This window comes from Pleurodeles waltl, chromosome 6 (assembly GCF_031143425.1).
Source record: "Pleurodeles waltl isolate 20211129_DDA chromosome 6, aPleWal1.hap1.20221129, whole genome shotgun sequence".
Taxonomy (NCBI): Eukaryota; Metazoa; Chordata; class Amphibia; order Caudata; family Salamandridae; genus Pleurodeles; species Pleurodeles waltl.
Genome location: NC_090445.1, coordinates 1121391089 through 1121410992, shown reverse-complemented (window position 1 = coordinate 1121410992; position 19904 = coordinate 1121391089). Strand labels below are relative to the sequence as shown.

The 19904-nt window shown below is 41.1% G+C and overlaps 1 protein-coding gene across 2 annotated transcripts in view; it reads left to right on the top strand.

Moving 5' to 3' along the window:
* Positions 1-19904, top strand: part of LOC138300661 (tyrosine-protein kinase STYK1-like) — a 380092-nt gene that overhangs the window by 142912 nt on the left and 217276 nt on the right. Inside the window, exons 3-4 of one of the 2 annotated variants that reach the window (XM_069240291.1) lie at positions 16676-16816; positions 17938-18171. In XM_069240291.1, coding sequence (XP_069096392.1) covers positions 16676-16816; positions 17938-18171 — 375 coding nt within the window. Of the gene's footprint in view, positions 1-16675; positions 16817-17934; positions 18172-19904 lie in introns of both variants that reach the window. The other variant, XM_069240290.1, reaches the window with a different exon arrangement.

Here is a 19904-nt window from a genome sequence, read left to right as displayed (position 1 = left end):
ACATCATGCAAGGGGATCAAAGTTAAAGTCTCTAGGGCAAGAATCATCAAAGTCTCTTTCTCTCGATTAGAGAAAGCATCAAAGTCTCTTTCAAAATGGCGTCGCAGCAAAGTGGGCCATAATAGCTACGAAGTCAAAATGGCGGGATGTCCAATGAGAGAGAGAGTTTCCTCTCGTGCACCTGGTTTTTATAGACAACAGTTCAAGTCCTGTAGGGTCTCCATTGGAGGGTTCATAGGTTAGCTTCAAATTGACCAATCAAAAACGACAGTTCTCAAGCTTTTACTTAAGCATACATTATCCTTGGAGATGGGTACGCAAGTTGCAACATTGTCTACCAATTAGCTCACTTTCAGAGCCTCCATTGTCCGCACCTGCAGATCGACCTTGGAGTAAGGAGAAAATATGCCAGGCTGGCACGGAACCTTAAGATAAGCATGCGAACAGTTTCTGTGGAAAAGTACAGCTTCAAGCAAAAATACACGTTTATTAGCACAGTGGAAAAATACGAGCATCTAAACCGTGAGACCAGGCAACTAGGCCAAAGCCTTCGCTAAAGTAATGCTAAGCTAAGGCATTTCAAATAAGCAAATCATAGCACACGTTTATGATTATGTAGGATTAGTGCAATTCTAATACACCACGTTATATAAAGCACGCATATAAATGCTGGCAAACTACTCTGAGGGCACATTTTGTCCCCGTACAATCTTTATTAGTTCGGTTAAAGTCACACATGATTATTTCAGCACTACGTTTAAGCGTTAATAAATCAAAACCTTCATTTTCTGCTTCATCAGTACTCACTCACCTTGTCTACCACTGTGTTATGTCTGCTTTTTAGCAGGTGACTGTGGGATGAGAGCTAACATTGTGTGACACCTGGTGGCACTGTGTGAGCTGGCAGGTCTGGCTAAGGCGTAAGGAGGAGAGACCTGCCGTCTGTGGCAGGCTAGATATAAGCAATTTGGCTTTACCTGAAATTGTGCTGTATCTTTAAGCCAAAGTGCCATTGAGTGTAGACACCCCATAAATCCTCTGGCCAAGCCAACGGTCGGAGGCCCTAGAACCTAACTCCTGTACTACCCATTGGTCCAAAGAACCACCCTTGAGGAGGGGCATCTGTTAGAGCCAGGATGAGATTGTTTCCTTGAAATGAGTTCTAGGCAAGAGGCGGATCTGTAATCTGTAATTGATTAAGTATTTTTAATCATTACGCATAAACCTGGTGCTAAAATTGTTATGTTTCTTTCAACCAGAGATTGCATTTTTCACATTATTACCGGTTATATATCACTGCATTCATTTATGGTCACAGTTCTGAAATGCCATATGCTTTATGTGCATACTTCTTCCAGGCTCCCTGCAGTGAGAGTAAGTAACAGTACATTGAGATGGAACCGTTTTCTGTTTTTTTACATCGCCATTTTCTCATGAACCTGCCTGTATATTTGGCATAAAGATGGTTTATGTTTTACTTTACCTCGACCGATCGGAAAATGCCTTACGGTGGATTTCCCCATAGCCCATTTGTCATCATAGTGGGCCGAATGCACTCCTGACTGAGAATGTTATACCAAGCAGTAACCACAAAGGTGCTAATGTTTACTTTGCCGGATTCAGAGAGCTCCACTTGGAGTGGCGCCACTGGGTTTGGCTACCTCAGTTCAGGCCTGTATCCCTTCAGCAAGGGCACGGTGTCGCCTTGTCTGCCCATTAAGGATGCCTGGGGCATCACCAGGCCAAGGCATCTTCAGGGCCCGACAAACTGTTTGCATTGTGATCACATTTGAAGTGAGCAATAAGATGTTGTCTTGTACACAATGTGCCTCATTACTATGTGCCTAATTTCATGTGCAATTGGGAACTCAGTAAAAGCCAATAGCAAATAGTAAATACTCGGTGCGCAATTTGCGCATTATTCAGATCTATGCTATTGAGATGTTTGGGCACACAATTTGCTTCTGGTTTTACCTGGCAAAAACCATGCGGACAAAAGCAGGTGAGGGTGAAATTAACAGTTCTTTTGTAATCTTTAATTTGGCCACATGAAATTTTTCACCCACATCAGGATTTGTGGAACAGTCTGAATGAGGACCTTTCAAAGCAACACTGCAAATCGAACCTGCCCTTCATCCACCATCTTCCTCTCCAAGAGCTAACCAATCAGGTACCTAAGCCAACGGTGTACCCTATATTTTGCATTCCATGGCACCACAGCTTGGACCCAGCCATATGGAAATCAGTCTTGACCGTGCTCCAATGGGAGCAGTCCAGCCTAAACTGCCAAGCCAGGTCATTCATCAATCAGAAGGCATGCAACCTAGGACCGGACCCAAGCTATACCTCGCTGAAGAGCTCTACTAAGAGCAGTTATGTTGAGGTCCAGAGTAATTACCAGTGATTGAGATTAATTCAAATATTCCACCCATCGCTTTTTGTATACTTCAGTTTGTCACCTTAAGTGGGACAGGTATGCTCAGATGTGGATCCCATGCACACTGTGCCACCGGAACCAAGCTATACCTGGCTGGTGAGCTCTAAAAAGAGCAACGTCGTTCCTGGTTAGTTTGTGTTCCGGATCAGTGAGGACCTGGCCAAACAGTTATGGATGGACTCTTCCTATGGAGCAGGGTCCAGGCTGGTTTGCCTATGACCCGGTCAAATGGAGGTGGCATGATGCGCAAAATAACAGCGGATTGGGATGCAGCCGAGTAACACCAATGGCTGGGATTAATTCAAGCATTCCTTCCATCACTTTTTGTATACTTCATTCTAACTTCTTTTGTGGCTACAGCAACTGGCTATCCATAGGTATCACTAAAGTCCTCAATACAACCAAGAACTTAATGAGGTCCTCTACTTTCATTCTGAGGAGCAGGGCCGCTTTACTGCACTGATGTCTGCTTTAAGATTGCCATTTTCAATAGTGGGCACCAAAGAAGCTGCAGCCCATGTGTTCAAATTTGAAAAAAAACCTGTTTTAATTGTGGAAGAAATGCATTGAAAAATCCTTCCTTCACAAACTCTTTCCTATTATTTGCGCTGCAGAGGTGGAAGGAGCTGAGAATGCCCAATGAGCACCGCACCTGAAAGCAAACACATTGATAGTTATTCTTCATTGTGCAGAAAAGTCTGTACTGCACTGCTAGGGCTGGAACAATAGTATTAAAGAATGCTGTTTCAAAATCAGTGTACTGCAGACGCAGCCCAGTTCCTTACCCTCTCACCATTTAGTACAAGTTTCCACTGTGAATGGGAACCTGAGTGTCTTTTTTTGTGCACCATCATTTAAAGTGTAAGGATAAGACTTTGCAATGTTTTAATGTGAGAATATCATGTGCAAAAATAGAGTGTACAAAAAATATAATCGCTTAAATATCGACTACCGTAATATCATGAAGTTAAGTTTATTTAAGTAAGTATAGATTTACTATTCTCAACTTTAAAAAAATGTACCTTGGAGACACACATATTATCAAGGGAAGTATATGTGGAGTTAAAAACAGTAAATCTATACTTATTGTTTATATACTTACCTTTTCAATGTTGTAATTCGATATTTTGAAAATGTATAATAATGTGTATTGTTGCATAAAATACTATTTAAACAAATCACATATTTTTCAAAAAAACATTGACAGATATATCAGCAGTCTCTGGCAAACAATGAATAGTAAAACATGACATTCAAATGTTATTAAACTTATTAAAGGGTTCTAAAGTCAATTGATAAAGCATGTAATATATAAAACACTTATGGCCAGATGTAGCAAAGGTTTTTCCCCATTCTGTGTCTATGGGAAAAAGTGTTCGTACATATTTCCCTTAATGAGTAAAATGTGTAATATGGTCCTATATTGCTATCTCGGAGTTCAGGTAACATTTTTAAACCACTTGAGCGTTGACCTCGTGCTTTTCAAATGTCACCAGAACCCCCTGATGGCAATATACTGCGGTCGCCACTAGGTAATTATAGTTAGGTCTGCTGTTCCACAGGAAAAGCATTTTTTGTATTGATAATAACTTTGACACTGTTTGATGAATGTCCACGAAACCTTCCAAAAAGGTGCTATATTTTGACTAGTTTGTGCAAGGAAAGTGTCAGGCGATCTGTTAAGCAGGTGCCAAGATAAAAGGTGGGGCCCAAAACACGAAAAACCGCATGGATTTATCCATAGGCTTCTTTAGACAGGCAACTGCAAAAATTGCTGAATGTAATTACACTAAATATGTCAGAAAGCTAGACCTCGGTCCACAGACTATGCTTTTTGTTCTTTCTTGTAAATCAGTTCATTTGTTTTTGAAGGTACAAAAGTAATTGTATATCTGAATGGCAATTTGAAAATGGTTCATTCTGATTGGCCCAAGGAGATTTATTTCCCCTGGCCCCCTCACTCCCATGGGAATCAGGCTCCTGCGGGAGCGTGCCCCCTGATTGTCTGACAGAGCCTCCAGGGCCAAATAAATCTTGGAAGGGGGGGGGCAAACAGCCCATCTTCCCTTTAAGATACATATGGCCCTGGGGAAAATGGTCCCCAGGGCCATAATAGGTTTGAAGAGAGGGCCATGCAGCCCCCTTCCCCTTTAACAAAAATGCCCTGGGGTATGGGTTCCCAGTGCAAGACACTGTGGCCAACCCCCAGCTGCATACAGCCAAAGGCTGTGTGTAATGTGGGGGTGGCTGCCTTGGGTGGTCTTTGTGACAAACCCCCCACACTTCTGAAGGCCGTGTGCAGCGTGGGGTTGGCTGCATGCAGGGGTTTGGCACAGGCATTGTGACAAATTCCCCAATGTGCACGACCAAAGGCCCTGCCCTGTGTAGGGTTGCATGCCTTTATAGAGGCTGGCCTATGGGCCTGGCCACAGGCCAGCCATTAATAGTAAAAAATGCTTTTCTCAAAAGTTAGTCTTGGACATGGGACTTGCAAAGGGTAAACTACCTAAACATATTGAGTCTGTCTGTCTGTCTTTCTGTCTATCTATCTATCTATCTATCTGAAGAAATTGAGATATTAGTAGAGAGGGATGAGAGCCCCATTCAAGTACTAAACACAATCCTTATCACAGTGTACCACAAAAGTCACTGAATAAGCATTTGCTTCACCCTCTGGCAGCTTGGCACAAAGGCAGTCAGGGTTAACTTAGAGGCAGTGTGTAAAGTATTTATGTGGCACTCAAGCATTAATAAAGTGGAAACACAAACCAATTCAGAATAATAGAGTAACTTTAAAAAAATAAAAATGACACCAAAATAACAAAAATCCAATTTGTAGAACTAAAGCTACACATTTTTAAAGTTTCAGGTGAAAATTGCACCAAGCGCTACTTTCGGTTGTCTGGTTGAGCTGGACCATGTCAAAGTAACAAGCTCAGGCTGACCGTGATAGAGCGTGGGTCGGATACAAGGAACAGGTTTCTGCCAGTGAAGAGCTTACCTTCTCACACAGTTCACACATGAGCCTAAGCTGGAGATCCGCGTTGGCGGTAGCTGCAATAAGATCATTATTAGCTCAAAGAGTAGCCGCTTCTGGAGCTTCACGTTGGCAGGTCATGCAAAGCCCCAAACTTCTGGATTTTCACTTGGAGTCCAGTTCTTGCAGCTTTAAAGTAGGAAGTGTACACTCTGATTCCAGCCAAGAGCCCAGGACCTGGTGGGTCACCTTTTGGGGATTAGAACTTACTCACGCAGAGGCCAGCAGCAGGTCTCAGACAGGTGCAGTTAGTACTAGTCAGCAGGCCATTTGCAGGGACGGCCTTTGGAAGTTTGTGTCCCTGTAGCTCAAGCATGAGGTGAGCCAACTGACTCTTGGAGTCCCTTTTGTGGATCCTGGTTCAAGACAAGCAGGGACAGTATTTTTTCTTTGGATTGCAGGGCAGTCCTTCTTTTGAATCTTCTACAGGTTCAGGAGTGATGTGGTAAGAGGATCTGAGGATGCCGCTTTTATACTCAGAGCAAGCCTATGTGTGTAGGGGGTCATCTCTTTGTCTACCTCTATCCTGGTTCTGGTCAGTTGCTTCCTCCCTCTGGGTTCGACTCCAAACTGTCTAGGGTTGCAATGGCAGGCAGGCACAGATGTTATTTGCTGGTGACTGAGCAGGCAGCTTCAGAAGTCTGATAAGGGGTGGGCACAGCCCACAGCTACCCTTTGAAACTCAGACAGGCTGAATATAACCCCTCAGGCTATTCTGTCCAGGAGAGGAACAGCCATCCTCACACCCAAGGCACTTTTGTTCCCTGTCTGGAAGGAATATATATCACATCACAGGAGAACCATTACAGTCATACAGGACACTAGCAGAAGAGTACATTTGTGTTAGGCAATAAAGTGGCAACTTTGTAAAAGTGTAATTTTCAGAATAATATCTTAACATCCGACTTCATCATTAAAGAGAATTTTACATAACCATTCAAATGAGTGGGAGAGTTATTTATCTGCTCCCAAACTGAAGTTATCAATTATTAAGTGTAATGAAGTAACCCAGTGTTAGTATATGGGAAAGGTAGTTTTGTTACAGTGAAGCACATCTTTAGGAGTTTTTCTCTGTCAGGACATGTATAACCTAAGTACAGATATCCTACATTTTAAATACAATGCATCCTGCCTCTGAGCCTTTAGAGCCTACCTTAGGGGTGACTAATACTTTTATAAAAAGGAATGTTTAGGCCTGGCAAAAGGTTTATTTTGATATTGGATGTACAATGTACTCACTGACTTATAAAAAATGAACAAACGTTTTCCCAAATTATACTAGAGTAAACAGCTGTGGCATGCTGTGCTGGAGCATGCCCTGCCTGTGGCACATGACAATAATGATTAATGACTAGGGCACCGCAGTTGCCCATGACCAGTGCACATAGAAATGAATACAATATTCACAAGCTTATTGTACATTTTGACAACAATGACACCAACCAATGAATTGAAATTGGATATAAAATGCACTCACTGACTTGTAAAAAATGAACTAACCTTTTGACAAATTAAGCAATAGCAGACAGCTGTGGTGCGCCCATGACCAGTGCGCACAAAAATGAACACAATATTAATGAACTTCTTGTGCAGTTCTTGATATACAGGCTCTTCCTGTTCACCTAGCTCCTGCACTAATACTGGTTTCACTTGGCGGTATGGATGCCAGAACATTGCCTTACAAAGGTTTTTTGTTTGCGGAGGTACTACCACCACCTCACTGAATATGTGTTCTTCTTTGTATAAGAAGGAGAGGTGGCCACTGTAGAGTGTTCTGTCTCCTTAGGTTATGTTTTGTGTTAGTAACGTCCCTCATTATGTCTTGCTTTTGTTTATATTTTCATTTACCACTGAGGAAGGGACAATACTGTCCCAAAATGCATTGGGTTTCATATGCAACCCACAATTTGAATGTAATTCAACCATCATCCACAATGAACTCTACAAATGTGCAACATCATCTATAGATGCATTGATGGGAACAATGTACATTCCTTCTAAACGTTTTGTTTAAAAATTTGGACTTCAAAATTTAATCTTTGCATAAGAGGCTGTTGATGTCATTGTTGTACAACTGCACAATAAGTTTGTGTTCATTGCTGTACGCAGTGGTCCTGGGCAACTGGGGTGGTCCAGTTATTAATCAAAAGGGGATTTTGCAAGATCAAAATGAAATGGCAGTTTAATACTGAACTACAGTCTGCAGTTGCAGCCTGATACATGTTCTACAGTGCTACTTTTCTGGGTGGCACAATGAGTGCTGCGGCGCACTGGTAGCATGTAATACCATTTAATAGGGATTTATAAGTAAATTAAATGTGCCAATTAGCTGTGTACCGATTTTACCATGTTCAGAAATTAAAGCACAAGCACTTTGTCACTGGTTAGCTCAGCTAAAGTGTGCAGTCCTAAAATCTGTCAAAAGTGGGTTCAGCAAAGGAAAGCAAAAAAGTGGGGTGATGCTGCAGAAAGGACCATTCCCAACAAACGCAAATGCATAATGAAAGTGTACTATGATTTGCAAAAGGTCCTTCTTATTTGTGCATGACTCCTCTGCTACACCATAGAATGGTGGGAGTGCCTTGGTGACTGAGAGTCTGGGGCTTTTGATGGTTGATGGCCTCATAGGTCGCAGTGGAATGGTCAGGGTGAGGTTAGACTGTGTGAATCCACATAGTAATAAGATGGGTCAGGTGGTTGAATGGAAGGTCCTGTTGTCAGGATACTGTTGGATGAGTGTGATTGACCAAGAGACTTTGGGACAATTGTCTGATGTCTGCATAGGGGCGGCTCCTCCGCTACAACGGTGGAGCCCCCCCCCACCAGGAGCTCAGCTGCAAACCTTTTACAAGAAAACAATAATAAACTATGTTTATTATTGTTTTCTTGTAAAAGAGGTAGGGCTATGGGGCTGTGACTGGGGGTGTGTGTTTGAAAAGTTTCAACACTCCGTCCATTCTTTTGTGTTGCTATAGTTGCCCTAAGTGGGAAGTGTAAGCCCAGACATGGGTCCCTTGCTCACTGTGCCACTGGATTCAAGCTAGCCTGGCTGATGAAGGGTGATACCCTGAAACTGGTCCCAGGATGCTTGTTTCCGGCCCAGGGAGGACCTGGCCTGGCAGTTTGGGCTGGACTGTTCCCATAGGGAACAGGGCCAAGACTGATTTGCGTATGGCTGGGTCCAAACTGGGGTGGCATGGTGAGCAAAAGAACGATGGATTGAACCCAGATCTGTGACTGTGGGTGAATGTTTGAAAAGTTTCAACACTCCGTCCATCATCCTTTTGTGTTGGTATAGTTGCCCTAAGTGGGAAGGGTATGCCCAGACGTGGGTCCCTTGCTCACTGTGCCACTGGATTCAAGCTAGCCTGGCTGATGAAGGATGATACCCTGAAACCGGTCCCAGGATGCTTGTTTCCAGTCCAGGGAGGACCTGGCCTGGCAGTTTGGGCTGAACTGTTCCCATGGGGCACAGAGTCATGACTAATTTGCATATGACTGGGTCCAAACTAGGGTGTCATGGTGAGCAAAAAGAACGATGGATTAAACCCAGATCTTGACTGGGGGTGAATGTTTGAAAAGTTTCAGCACTTTGTCCATCACCCTTTTGTGTTGCTATGGGGCTGTGACAAGCACAAAGGGGGAGTGCACAGCACTGCTGCTCAGTGTGCATGTTTGTTTGGCTGGCTGTCTCGGGCTGGCCAAACACACTTACGTCTGGACTTTCTCCAACAGTGTTGCTGGGTTGGAGACAGAAGGCAGAGGCTCCCACTCTGCCTTAGAGTGCCCTGGCTGGGCACCCCAGCCATTCCTAATGCTGCCAGCAGCATGAAAACAGCATTAGGATTAGACGCAGTGCAGGCTAGGAGCCTGTTTCTGCAGTCGAGGACGGAGGAACGGATCGGCGCAGCAATAAAGGTATTTTATTTTTTTATTATATATTTTTTCTCCCCCACGCGCTGCCCCACCCTTTTTTCGTCCCGCGAGCTGCCACTGGGTATGCATGAGGAAAAATTGTTCTGATGGGAGTGAGTGAGTGTTTAAAAGGAAACTGCTGACAAATCTGAGCAGCATAGGTCTTCATAGCACTTTCCTGGGGGTGTGAGGATAATTTTCAAAGAAATTGCCTCAGAATACAAAATGTTGGTGTTATTAAATCAGAGCAACACATTAGTGTAGTAAATATAACAGGAAAATTAAAAAGAGTTAAGGCATACAGTAAAAGTGTTGGGGTAAGTAAAAATGGGAATTACAAAGAGTGGTGTTGAGGTTTATGGTTACCCTCGCATTCCATGACTCACAAAACAGCCATGCAAACCATACCTTGCACACCTAATGCAGTTCTCATGATTTCACAGTATTTATACCAACAGGGTACTACAGCTGAGCACAATGTTGTTGAATAACAACTCATAACAAAAAAGTAAATAATACTATATTGATAGTTGTCTCATTGATAATGTGATGTGTAATGTGACCGATAAAGTTACATATATAATGTTGACAATGCTCCCATTCCCACCTTAAGAAAGGAATTTGATGGTTATAGATGATGTTGCCTTAGGCACATGGGATCCGAGTGTAAAGAAAGCTTAATGGAACCAATCAAGAGCTTGGAATGGTTTGACGGGTGAGATTAACCACAGAGGCCCATTAATCTCACAACATAAGACCACTAGTTCATAATACGTAAAAGATGGATGTATAATTTTTCAACTTGAGTGTTCCTCTTGGTGTGAACCAGTTTGACTTTTTCTAAGGAGTCCAAGTAGATTCACACCTTCAAAAGGGAGTTCCTTCATGTACTAAATGTCTAGTAAATATTAATGCAAGCAAGTCATGGTTACTCATGCTGAAATAAGTGCCATCCGTGGTATACTGTTTTTGTCCCTGAAGTTAAGTGGAGGACACTGTATTCATGGCAATGATATTTCTTCTGTTGAGGACATAAAAATACAACACTCACCACCTTCATCTGACAACAACAGCCTCCAAATCACAGACTCAAAAAAAGGCTCTTCTGTTTACACAACAGATTGCAAGACTCCAGGTTGCTCTTAGTTGCACAAACAACTGCATCTTTCTGTCTGATAACCCCTAGTACTCCTGGGAAGTGGGGACACCAAGCATTCCCTTGACAACAAGTTCTTCTTCATAACTTGCCAGTAATGAGAATGCCAACTGAATGTCAAGGACAGGTTAAGGAGACTCCTAGGATCAGGCTGTTGAATTCAAGGGCTCTGATTGGTCTAGACATTGTTCCTTAAGTTGAAAAATACTGATCCCTGAAACAGTGGCAGCCAGTAATTCTAACAGGGAGGGGGTTGGATAGGACACCCATGCACACATACACACTCACACCCATGCATTCACACATGTGTGCAAAAACATGCACGCACACACACATCCATTCACAATACTTACTCCCAAATTTTCAGACATACATGCACACACTTACACACATGCACCAAACATTTAAAAAAAACATATATCTCTGCAGCTCTGCCTCGGAAGTCCCAGGAGGGTTGGGACTTCTCCCTTCTCTCATTGGCTGTCCTTAGGTCATCCAACAGGAGGATGCAGCAGTCTCTACATCGTCACAGAGTGGGATGAGGTCATAGAGAGTTGCTGACCCCACCCCACTTTGTGATGAGGTGTCAGTGATTGACACTCAGCCTTGGGCACTTCAGGGCTTAAATCTGACCTACATCTACAGGTAGTAGATGGGGTTATGGGCATATGAGTGTGAAAATGTATAGGAGAATTGGGGCAACACAAGAGTTAAAAAAATAGTGCTATCTCCTGCTGAGAGGACAATCCTCCCCCCTTAGGGAATAAGCTGACAAGGCAGCAGCAGAGGTGGCAACATTCAGTATGAGGACCTGTACTGCTGCTGGTGGACTAACTGCCATTTCTTGGTGATGCCCAGTCCTCTGCCCGTACTGCTGGAGCCAACCCTGAAAATAAAAGAAAAACCTGGAAATGAAAAATACTGCAAGAGAGTAGACTTGTGTAATAAATTGTGAGTGGGACAGTGGAGTATGGTAGACACTGAGGTAAGGGACACTGGTATGATTAAGAAAGAAGTGCTATGTCAAACAAGAGGGCTGCAGAGTCACAAGATGATGAATCATGAGGGGAGAATGGAAATGATTGAGTCCCCTCTAACTCATGAGTATGATACTTCTGACCACGTTGTAGTGCCATAATGCATCATTAGAAAATGCTGCTTGGTAAATAGGATAGAATACATGCTTCGCTCACATTTGGTCTGAGAATAAGTGGCCTGCGTTCTTGAAAGATAAACCATGTACAATTACAGAATATAAAAATGAATGTCTTTTTCTGTATTTTACTTCTTAAAATACAGTGCCCCCACTTCCCTAATTGGATTAAATTGAGGGAGGGATGAAGGACTCGGGTAAAACGTTCACTCATCTAGAATAAGTCTTACACGGGGAACCGGACAACTACATTCTCTAGTTTATTAAAGCACAACTCTTATCAATATCTCATTATTATTGCTTATATATTTATGCTCTCATATTTTATTTAATATATAGAAGTAAAAACAAACATTAGCTTGCACAATTCATACTTTGTTAGGAAGTCAACGCAGCTTCCCGAATCAATAAACCAAATGCAACTTTCACAGATCCATTACCTTCATCTATATGTATGACGCCAGAGGTTTTCAACATTCTCATATATTCAGCCTTTTACTTAGATAGAGCATATGTGACAGTTGTTTCTTTTTCAGTAGTTTTTATATGGTGAGCTACATTATGAAACATTGCTTATATGTAATTAACTGTCAAGTGTTACACATCTTGAGCATCAAGGTTCTGAAATAAAATTTACGAAACTCTCTTTTCCCGATTACCATTTAAGAACACCGGATTGTATTAAATTATGGGTGTGAGTAACACTCTTCAGAAACACCTTTCATCATGTCGGGGGGGGGGGGGGCGGGTTCAAGAAATGCGAATTATTTGACTCCACTTGAACCAATCTCTACAACACAAAGCCGAATTAGCTTGTAATGATTCATAATGGGTGAGTAGTGGGACCACTCTACGAATATTATTATATATTTTCATTAAGTATGAGAGGTTTGGGAAAAAAATACATTTTGTATTTAACTCAAGTTAGGTTTCTAGACTAGCGCAGGAGCTAACAAATACTACCGCACCTCTTAAAACTAGACGAAGTCCGGGGAAGTTGCCGTCCTCCGATGGCTTCTTTTTCAAGGCTCCTATCTGGTGGGATGCAGATGTAAACTCACGTCTGAGAGCAGAAATATTAGGGAATTCACTTTCTTGTCATATTCTCTCTCATTCCCTCATTTACACAGCCAATGGATGATGTGGACCGAGACATTGCCCCATGCTGTAATACCGTGGAGGGTGGAAACGAATGTGAATGATATTTGAACAGACCAATAGATGAGAAGGGCTCAAGAAAACATAATTATGTATGCATATAGGTATGTATTTGTATTGAAAACACGGGATTGGCACACAGCCTAAAAGTGTCTCTTGGCCAGGCCTAAAGGGCGTGGTATCGTTTCCAAAAATGTAATTTAAATGAGCCTGGTCGACACTTTTATCAGTAGCTGTGGAGTGCTCCTAGGAAATCTCAAAATGAGAGCGCGTCTTCTTGACTCACTAGAGCATTTCTAACAGTACAGAATTAACCTCATAATCGCAGGGTCACGGCTTCTCTCCACAGTCAGAAGTAGCAAGCTATTAAAATACACCAGTTGCACTGTTCAGAATGACACACTATTAACGAGGTATATAATGAGATTTCAGCATGAACACGTAACTGTCAACTAAAGATAATATCAGAGAAACACATTTTACATCAGTGTTGAACCCAGGTTGAAATGAACAGTTCGTTACTTCGTGAACACGCCTATACCTGCTACATGACGTCATTAACAAAGAACCCGTCTTTAGCCTTTACATAACTAATTACAGTAAAAGTCTGTAAGCCCTATGCCATTTAAAAAGTATCCGAGTTTCCAAATTTTTTCTTTTGAAAGTTGACAGCCTAGGCTTCAGTCTGTAATTTTTGCATTTACTGTGAAGGAAAGGGTAAGTCTCCCTTTTTAAGTATTTTATGTATTCATGCTTGTACAGACTGTATTCAAATCGCTTAGAGAAAGATGAAAAACTATTGGAAGCAATATCTTTTTGGGAAGCATTTTCATGGCTGATTGATCTGATTGATCTGATTATGAGAATAGAGAGGGAATATAGATTAAAAACACACACAAAAATGTGATGTATGAAATGCTCCCTGTGCCATTATATGCACAGCCCATATGAAGTTTGGTCTTGATCGTGCATCAGAAAGAGACAGTCCAATCCACACTGGTGGCCCTTGGTTGTTATACAAAGAAAACCAAGAACATTTAAATATGGTTTGTCTCCATCTGTAATGGTACAGTGTGTGCAAATTAATGGAATGGAATGCAGCCTAGACCAGCTCCCTGTTATTGTTGATGCAAGCATTCTATCCATCAGCTATTTTGTATTATTTAGTGAAATTCCTTACATGGAACAGGTGTACTTGGGGTTGTTTAATAACTTGGTATGGAGTAGGACTCACACAATACCCATTGTAAAGGGCCAATTAGGCTGAACCTTTTCCTGGGTTGCCTTTGTTCCTATTCTGAAAAAAATAGTTTATTTTACACTCCGAACAGAAGGTCACACAGTTTACCTTACAAAGTCTTGGAACTCTGCACATACAAGAACAAGATTTAAAATAGTCTTTTATTGCTCCTCCACTTTCTGACTGGACAGAACACCTGTTCTTTGTCAACTCGCCAGAAGGGGCGAGTAAGTCCTATAAAAGACTGACTTGATCAAATATGACTTGCCATAGCCAGTGGTCGAGGATATTTTTCGAGCCCTTCCTCGGGTATATGATATACCACTTTACAAGGGAATTACAGTTAAATTAAATATGCCAAACAGGTGTAAGCCAATCATACCAAGGTTTAGGGGAGAGAGCACATGCACTTTAGCAGTGATCAGCAGTGGCAAAGTGCACAGAATTCTAGAGCCAACAAAAAGAGGGTCAGAAAAATAGTAAGAGAAAAGCAAAACGTTTGGGGATAACCCTGTAGAAAGGGCGATTTCCAATATTCACCAAGCCTCCTTAATCACTACCATTCTCAGTAACCCAGCCACCTCCACCCATTCAACTCAGCCTTTAATATTTCTATTCTGTTTTACATATCTAAACTTTTGAAATCTATGAAGATGATCAGTATTTTAGGTTGTATTGATATACAATGTACTATGTTATTGTTTTAATTGAAAGAACAAGAACATTGTAACTTTATTGTTCAACTGGCTTGATTGCACTTGGCCCAGATAAGTGTGTTATATTCATCACACCTGATAAAATCCATCATCACAGGTATTAGGAAATTATTAGGTGTGATGAATAGCACCAATTATAATTAATGCCCAAAATTGGGGCATTACTTGAAGGCTGTGTTACTTTCTGCACAAATATCCAAATCTCCAGCTATATACTAGCCATTTTTCTCCTGGTAAGTTTCAACAAGTTTCGTCTGTAAACATTTCTATTGTGAAAATTGTGACTGTGTGGTACTTAACCGGTCAACTTGTAATTCTGATATTTGCCCTAACAGGAGTTCATACAAATATTGAAATGAACAAGAGGAGTAAGCTGACGAGGGGGGACAATTCTTTGCGGGAGAGTCACTGCTAAAGTGCCTGTGGCAGTGGCCTTCCAGTGACAAATTATTATAGAATCCTCCAGCCCCTCCCATATTGTACCCAGAACATCACATATTCTTCTGCTAACAATTTAGTACCTGTCTTCAGAATGGCTTCTGTTTACGTCTGAATATTAATGTACGCCACAAAATGACTTTGGCCAACTCAGGGATTATTCAGATGTTGAACACATCCCGGCATGTGCTGCTCTCAGATTCACATAGGGAATACTTTGATAGAAGTGTAGGGGCCTTTAATTTGAGACAAAAATGGTTATGGCACATCCATCTAAATACCATGACATTTTCTAAAATGCAAAAATGCTAAAAATACTAGAAAACATCATGATAGACAGGTTTTTTATGGTGTACTCAATAATTGTGAAGCTGCAGTTTAGGCCCAAAACAAACCCCTTCAACCACCAACCTCGACTGGCGATATAAGGTTCTCCCACTGAGGCACAAAGTTTGGTTAGACCAAACATGTCATGCATTACAATCAAATGCCTCCACTTTGGAATTGTCCGTCAAGAGGAGAGTGTGCCAGAAATTTTGCAGGAAACTTAAATTACGAAGTACGAAAAGCAGCAGTTTTTTCCGGGCTTTTGTCCCATGAAAGCTATACTTGTACAGTCTGCCTAATAGGAAAAATATGAACCCTGACATTTACCCTATTGACAGATGGCTTTACATCGTTGGATGTACCTTTAGCAATCCTTGCACTCTCAGAAACACTGTACTGTCTGGCTTGGGTTGAATTTTCTGGAACGCACACTCTTGGCTGGATTGGAAACTATCTAGAAGTTTCTCCATTTGTAAATAATCTTTCTCAGTATGAAATCATAGACTTCATGTTTGAAAATGGTTAGATCGCCTTCCCAGACTGATGAGCACCCATGATTCTTTCACTGAGACAATCATAAGTCTCTTTTCACTGAGTCATGATGCATTACCACAAACCTGAATGCTCTAGACCAAACTGATAATGTTTCTATTTTATCTCACACAGATCGTAGCATTTCCTGGCGATAAGTAGTCAAGTGCACTTGTTTAGCAGCACCTGATTCTAATTAATTCCTTAACTGACATGGAATCAGTGAGGGCACGCTTACTTTTTCACTCAAGAGTTAGAGTTCTGAATGTTGGATGATATTTTCTTAATCAATGGTGACAAGGTGTAATTTGTGGTTTTCTTTGTCATTCATGTGAGATCAGGTTTATCTACAGTTAATATTTTATGAGGGCTAGATGAATGCCAGATGTAAAATGGTGCTTACAACCACATAATCTTAATCGAGCGTACTTCCTTTGTCAGAGAATTGGCACGGGAATAACGTCTCTTCCTGTTTACTTTAATACTGAAAAAGCACAGTTCTATCTTTTTTTAGAACAAACTAAATAAATGTGTATGTGTCTTACCTATTACCACCGTTTGTTGCAGATAATGTTGGGATGCAGATTGCAGTTATAATTATACCCATTTTACTAACATTATCAACTTTGCTGGTGGTGGTAGTTGTCCTGTGGAAATCATGTCTAAGACGACGAGGGCAGAAGATTGAACCTATTATTGTCCTGAATGGTAAGAGTTTTTATAAACTTTAAGTGAAATAGCACTTTATTTGTTCAGCCCTCGCTCCTACAAGTTTCAGAGTACTTGGTTATGTGAGGTAATGGGGAGGTCATTTTAATTTTTTTATTTTTAGATTATTTCCAAGGTCTACAAAACTCTCTTCAGTGCACCCAGTTTTCAGATCAGAAGCTGACACCCTCGGTAAATGACAGAATTCTTTTTCAAGATCATGTAGTGTGTCCAATAGTCACCAGGCACACGTTTTTACTTATTATTTGAAACTGATCCAGAGTGCTTTGACACACTTCCCATAGCTCTCTTGGTTCTGGCAGCTGGATTGTGGTAAGTTTATTTCAGACTGAGTGATTGAGCCACAGAAATGTGTGAACCCGATGAAATGTATAAACATAATGTGCACAACCTGTGTGGCACTAAGGCCTGGGGTTTAAAACTATTGACCTAAATATAGCCTCCTGATTGTATATTTCTTGGCTTATTCATCTTTCATAATAGCTCAGTCCATTCGGTTACCTTTAGCCCTGTTTTAATGGTCAATAATGGAACTGCTGTGATGCAGTTTAGATTATTACAAAGTGTTTACCTCACAATGTATTACACCTCTGTTATGTATGCTGGATGTCATAGGAATATTTATTGTGAAAAACCCTTCGGCTTCTATGACAATGTGGCTGTATATAACCATTCTTCAGGAAAGAAAGGCAAACTCATTAATTCCAACAGGGCTATAGATCAGGTCCACCCATCATAATAGGAAGCCTTTATCTCTAATCATACTCTTTGTAGAAGCTTAGTTACCATTTCCACAAGTGAAAGAAAAAGATGGAGGCACAGGTTTATGGCAAAGAAAATATTAAATGTAATATAAGGTATCAAAGTATCATGTAAAGAAGTATCTGCATTTCCCCTACTGTATCTAGTGAGCATGATCGGTGCCATATATTGCAAGGAAATAGCAAAAGCTACACAGCATATTGAGGGATTAGGAATTCAATTTTTGCTGAAAGATAACAGCTCAAGCAAATGCTCTCGTTATGATAAACTCAGAAAATAGATTTGATAAGAAATCACAAAATGTGAAAATATTCAGTATATATATTTCTCTCTAGCAGAAGACTTGAACCATGAGGGGAAAGAACAAGGAGTGGTAAATACCGCCGCCTCCTTTGAAGATCTTCAACACAACCCAGAGCCTTTTCTGGAGAAATGGGAACTACCTCCAGATAGGGGGATCAAGAGTGTTGAGTTTCTGTGTGACGGGCGATTCGGTGCAGTGTGCCGCGCCACTGTCGGCAAGAAAGGGGCATCTGAAACTGGACAAATGGCTATTGTTCGAGAATGTGCAGGTAAGCAGCAGGACAAAGCAAAGAAGCAGCCTTGTACATTGTTATCACTAAAGGCTTTCCACATCATGCTACCTAAATTCATACACTTCTTGAGCATAATTACAGCTGATCGTAGGCTTTACCCTTACCTAATTAGTAGTCTTGGAGGTATTGTGACAAATACCCATGTATCTGTGGTGTGATTTTTAATTTTGGATAATAAGTGACCCACACAAGCTAATTCTCTATATAGGTAAAGCAAAGTCTTTCATACTGTCCTCAACCCACCTCATTATGACCTAAACGTCTCAAGCGGTTTTTGAGATAATTTCAAAATAGCAGATTACAAATTAGATTTTAATTTATCTTCAAATAGCGGATTACTTGTTACAATTTTTCAGCTTTTTGGAATGAACATTTGACAAATCTGGTTAATTTACGATTTATTTAATGGTCACTTGTAGTGTATTGGATTGGGATAGGGAATCTGTTCCATTTATCTGTATTGTCGAAAAAAGTCTGTTTTGGTGCTCAAAGAAGTAAAACATACAATTAAAAAAACATAATTGGTCACTATTGCACTTTTCGGTACAAAGGAGGATCAGAACTTCATATTATTTACATTTTTATGGGCTAATTATGGATTATGTGAAAGCTCCAGCAGATTTACCTTGATTTTTGCTCAATTCCCACTCCTTTATGTTGCAAGCAAATGTAATATAGCCTACCTCACTGAATCATATGTGAGAAATGTCTTCCGGAAGTAAGCTTTAAAGTATCACGCCTAGAATGGGAACAATTTTATTCTTTTAAAGAAATAAATATAGATAACATGACACATGGAGACAAAGGACTCCTAGTGCTAATGAATATACACATGCCGGCTAGCAATTTAAACGTCAAACAACAACTGACCGTTTTTAGGGTCGAGCCTGCGTTGCATGCGCTCGCACATGCGTATCGCAGCAAGACGCTTTAGTATTTAGAAAAGGGCTCGGAGCCCTGTCAACTTCACGTCAGTGTTTTTTATTGGTTCATGGGCTTGCCTAAGAAAATCTGCATGCTTTCATTAGTCGAAGGCACGCATACGTCATGCCTTTTCCGGTAGCTAGCCCTCCTCGAGCGCAGCGACCAAGTACAGAAAACATGCGAGGCTCGCTGTTTTCCATCGGGCTCGTGGACTTCTTTTTCTCTAATTTACGAGCGCGATCTCGCTTGGCAGAAGTCGAGCGCGTTACATAGTTAATTTCACTTTTTCGGGTTACGTACATAAATGCACTTTTGCCCGATAGGTGAAAAGTCGGGTTAGGAGTTTACAACGCGATCAGCTCTAACATGAGCAAACGCGAGACCCGTTGCATTGTAAATGCTTGTTTAATATATGAACATGTGGATGTCTTCAGAGCCAGTAGTGGATGCCTTTATGGTGTATTTTCAAGGGCTAGACATGTCATCTTAAGATATGTCATCAAAGAACTGCAACGATAAACAGCAAGCAAGATGCAGGTTGTAAAGGGATCAATCAGTATTATTTAATGGAATAGTTGTCACAACATTATTACTTGAAAACAAAAAGGATATGAAGGAGCAATAAGGCGGGGATACGCCTCAGATGGTAATACATAGAGCTGCTGTTACAGAATAGCATCATGGAGGTGAAAACTCTAAGCACAGTATATATCCAAAAGAAAGGAACCAAGGTTACCACAATATTTAAAGTATTTTTCAAAGGACTATATTGTTGCTTAACATTC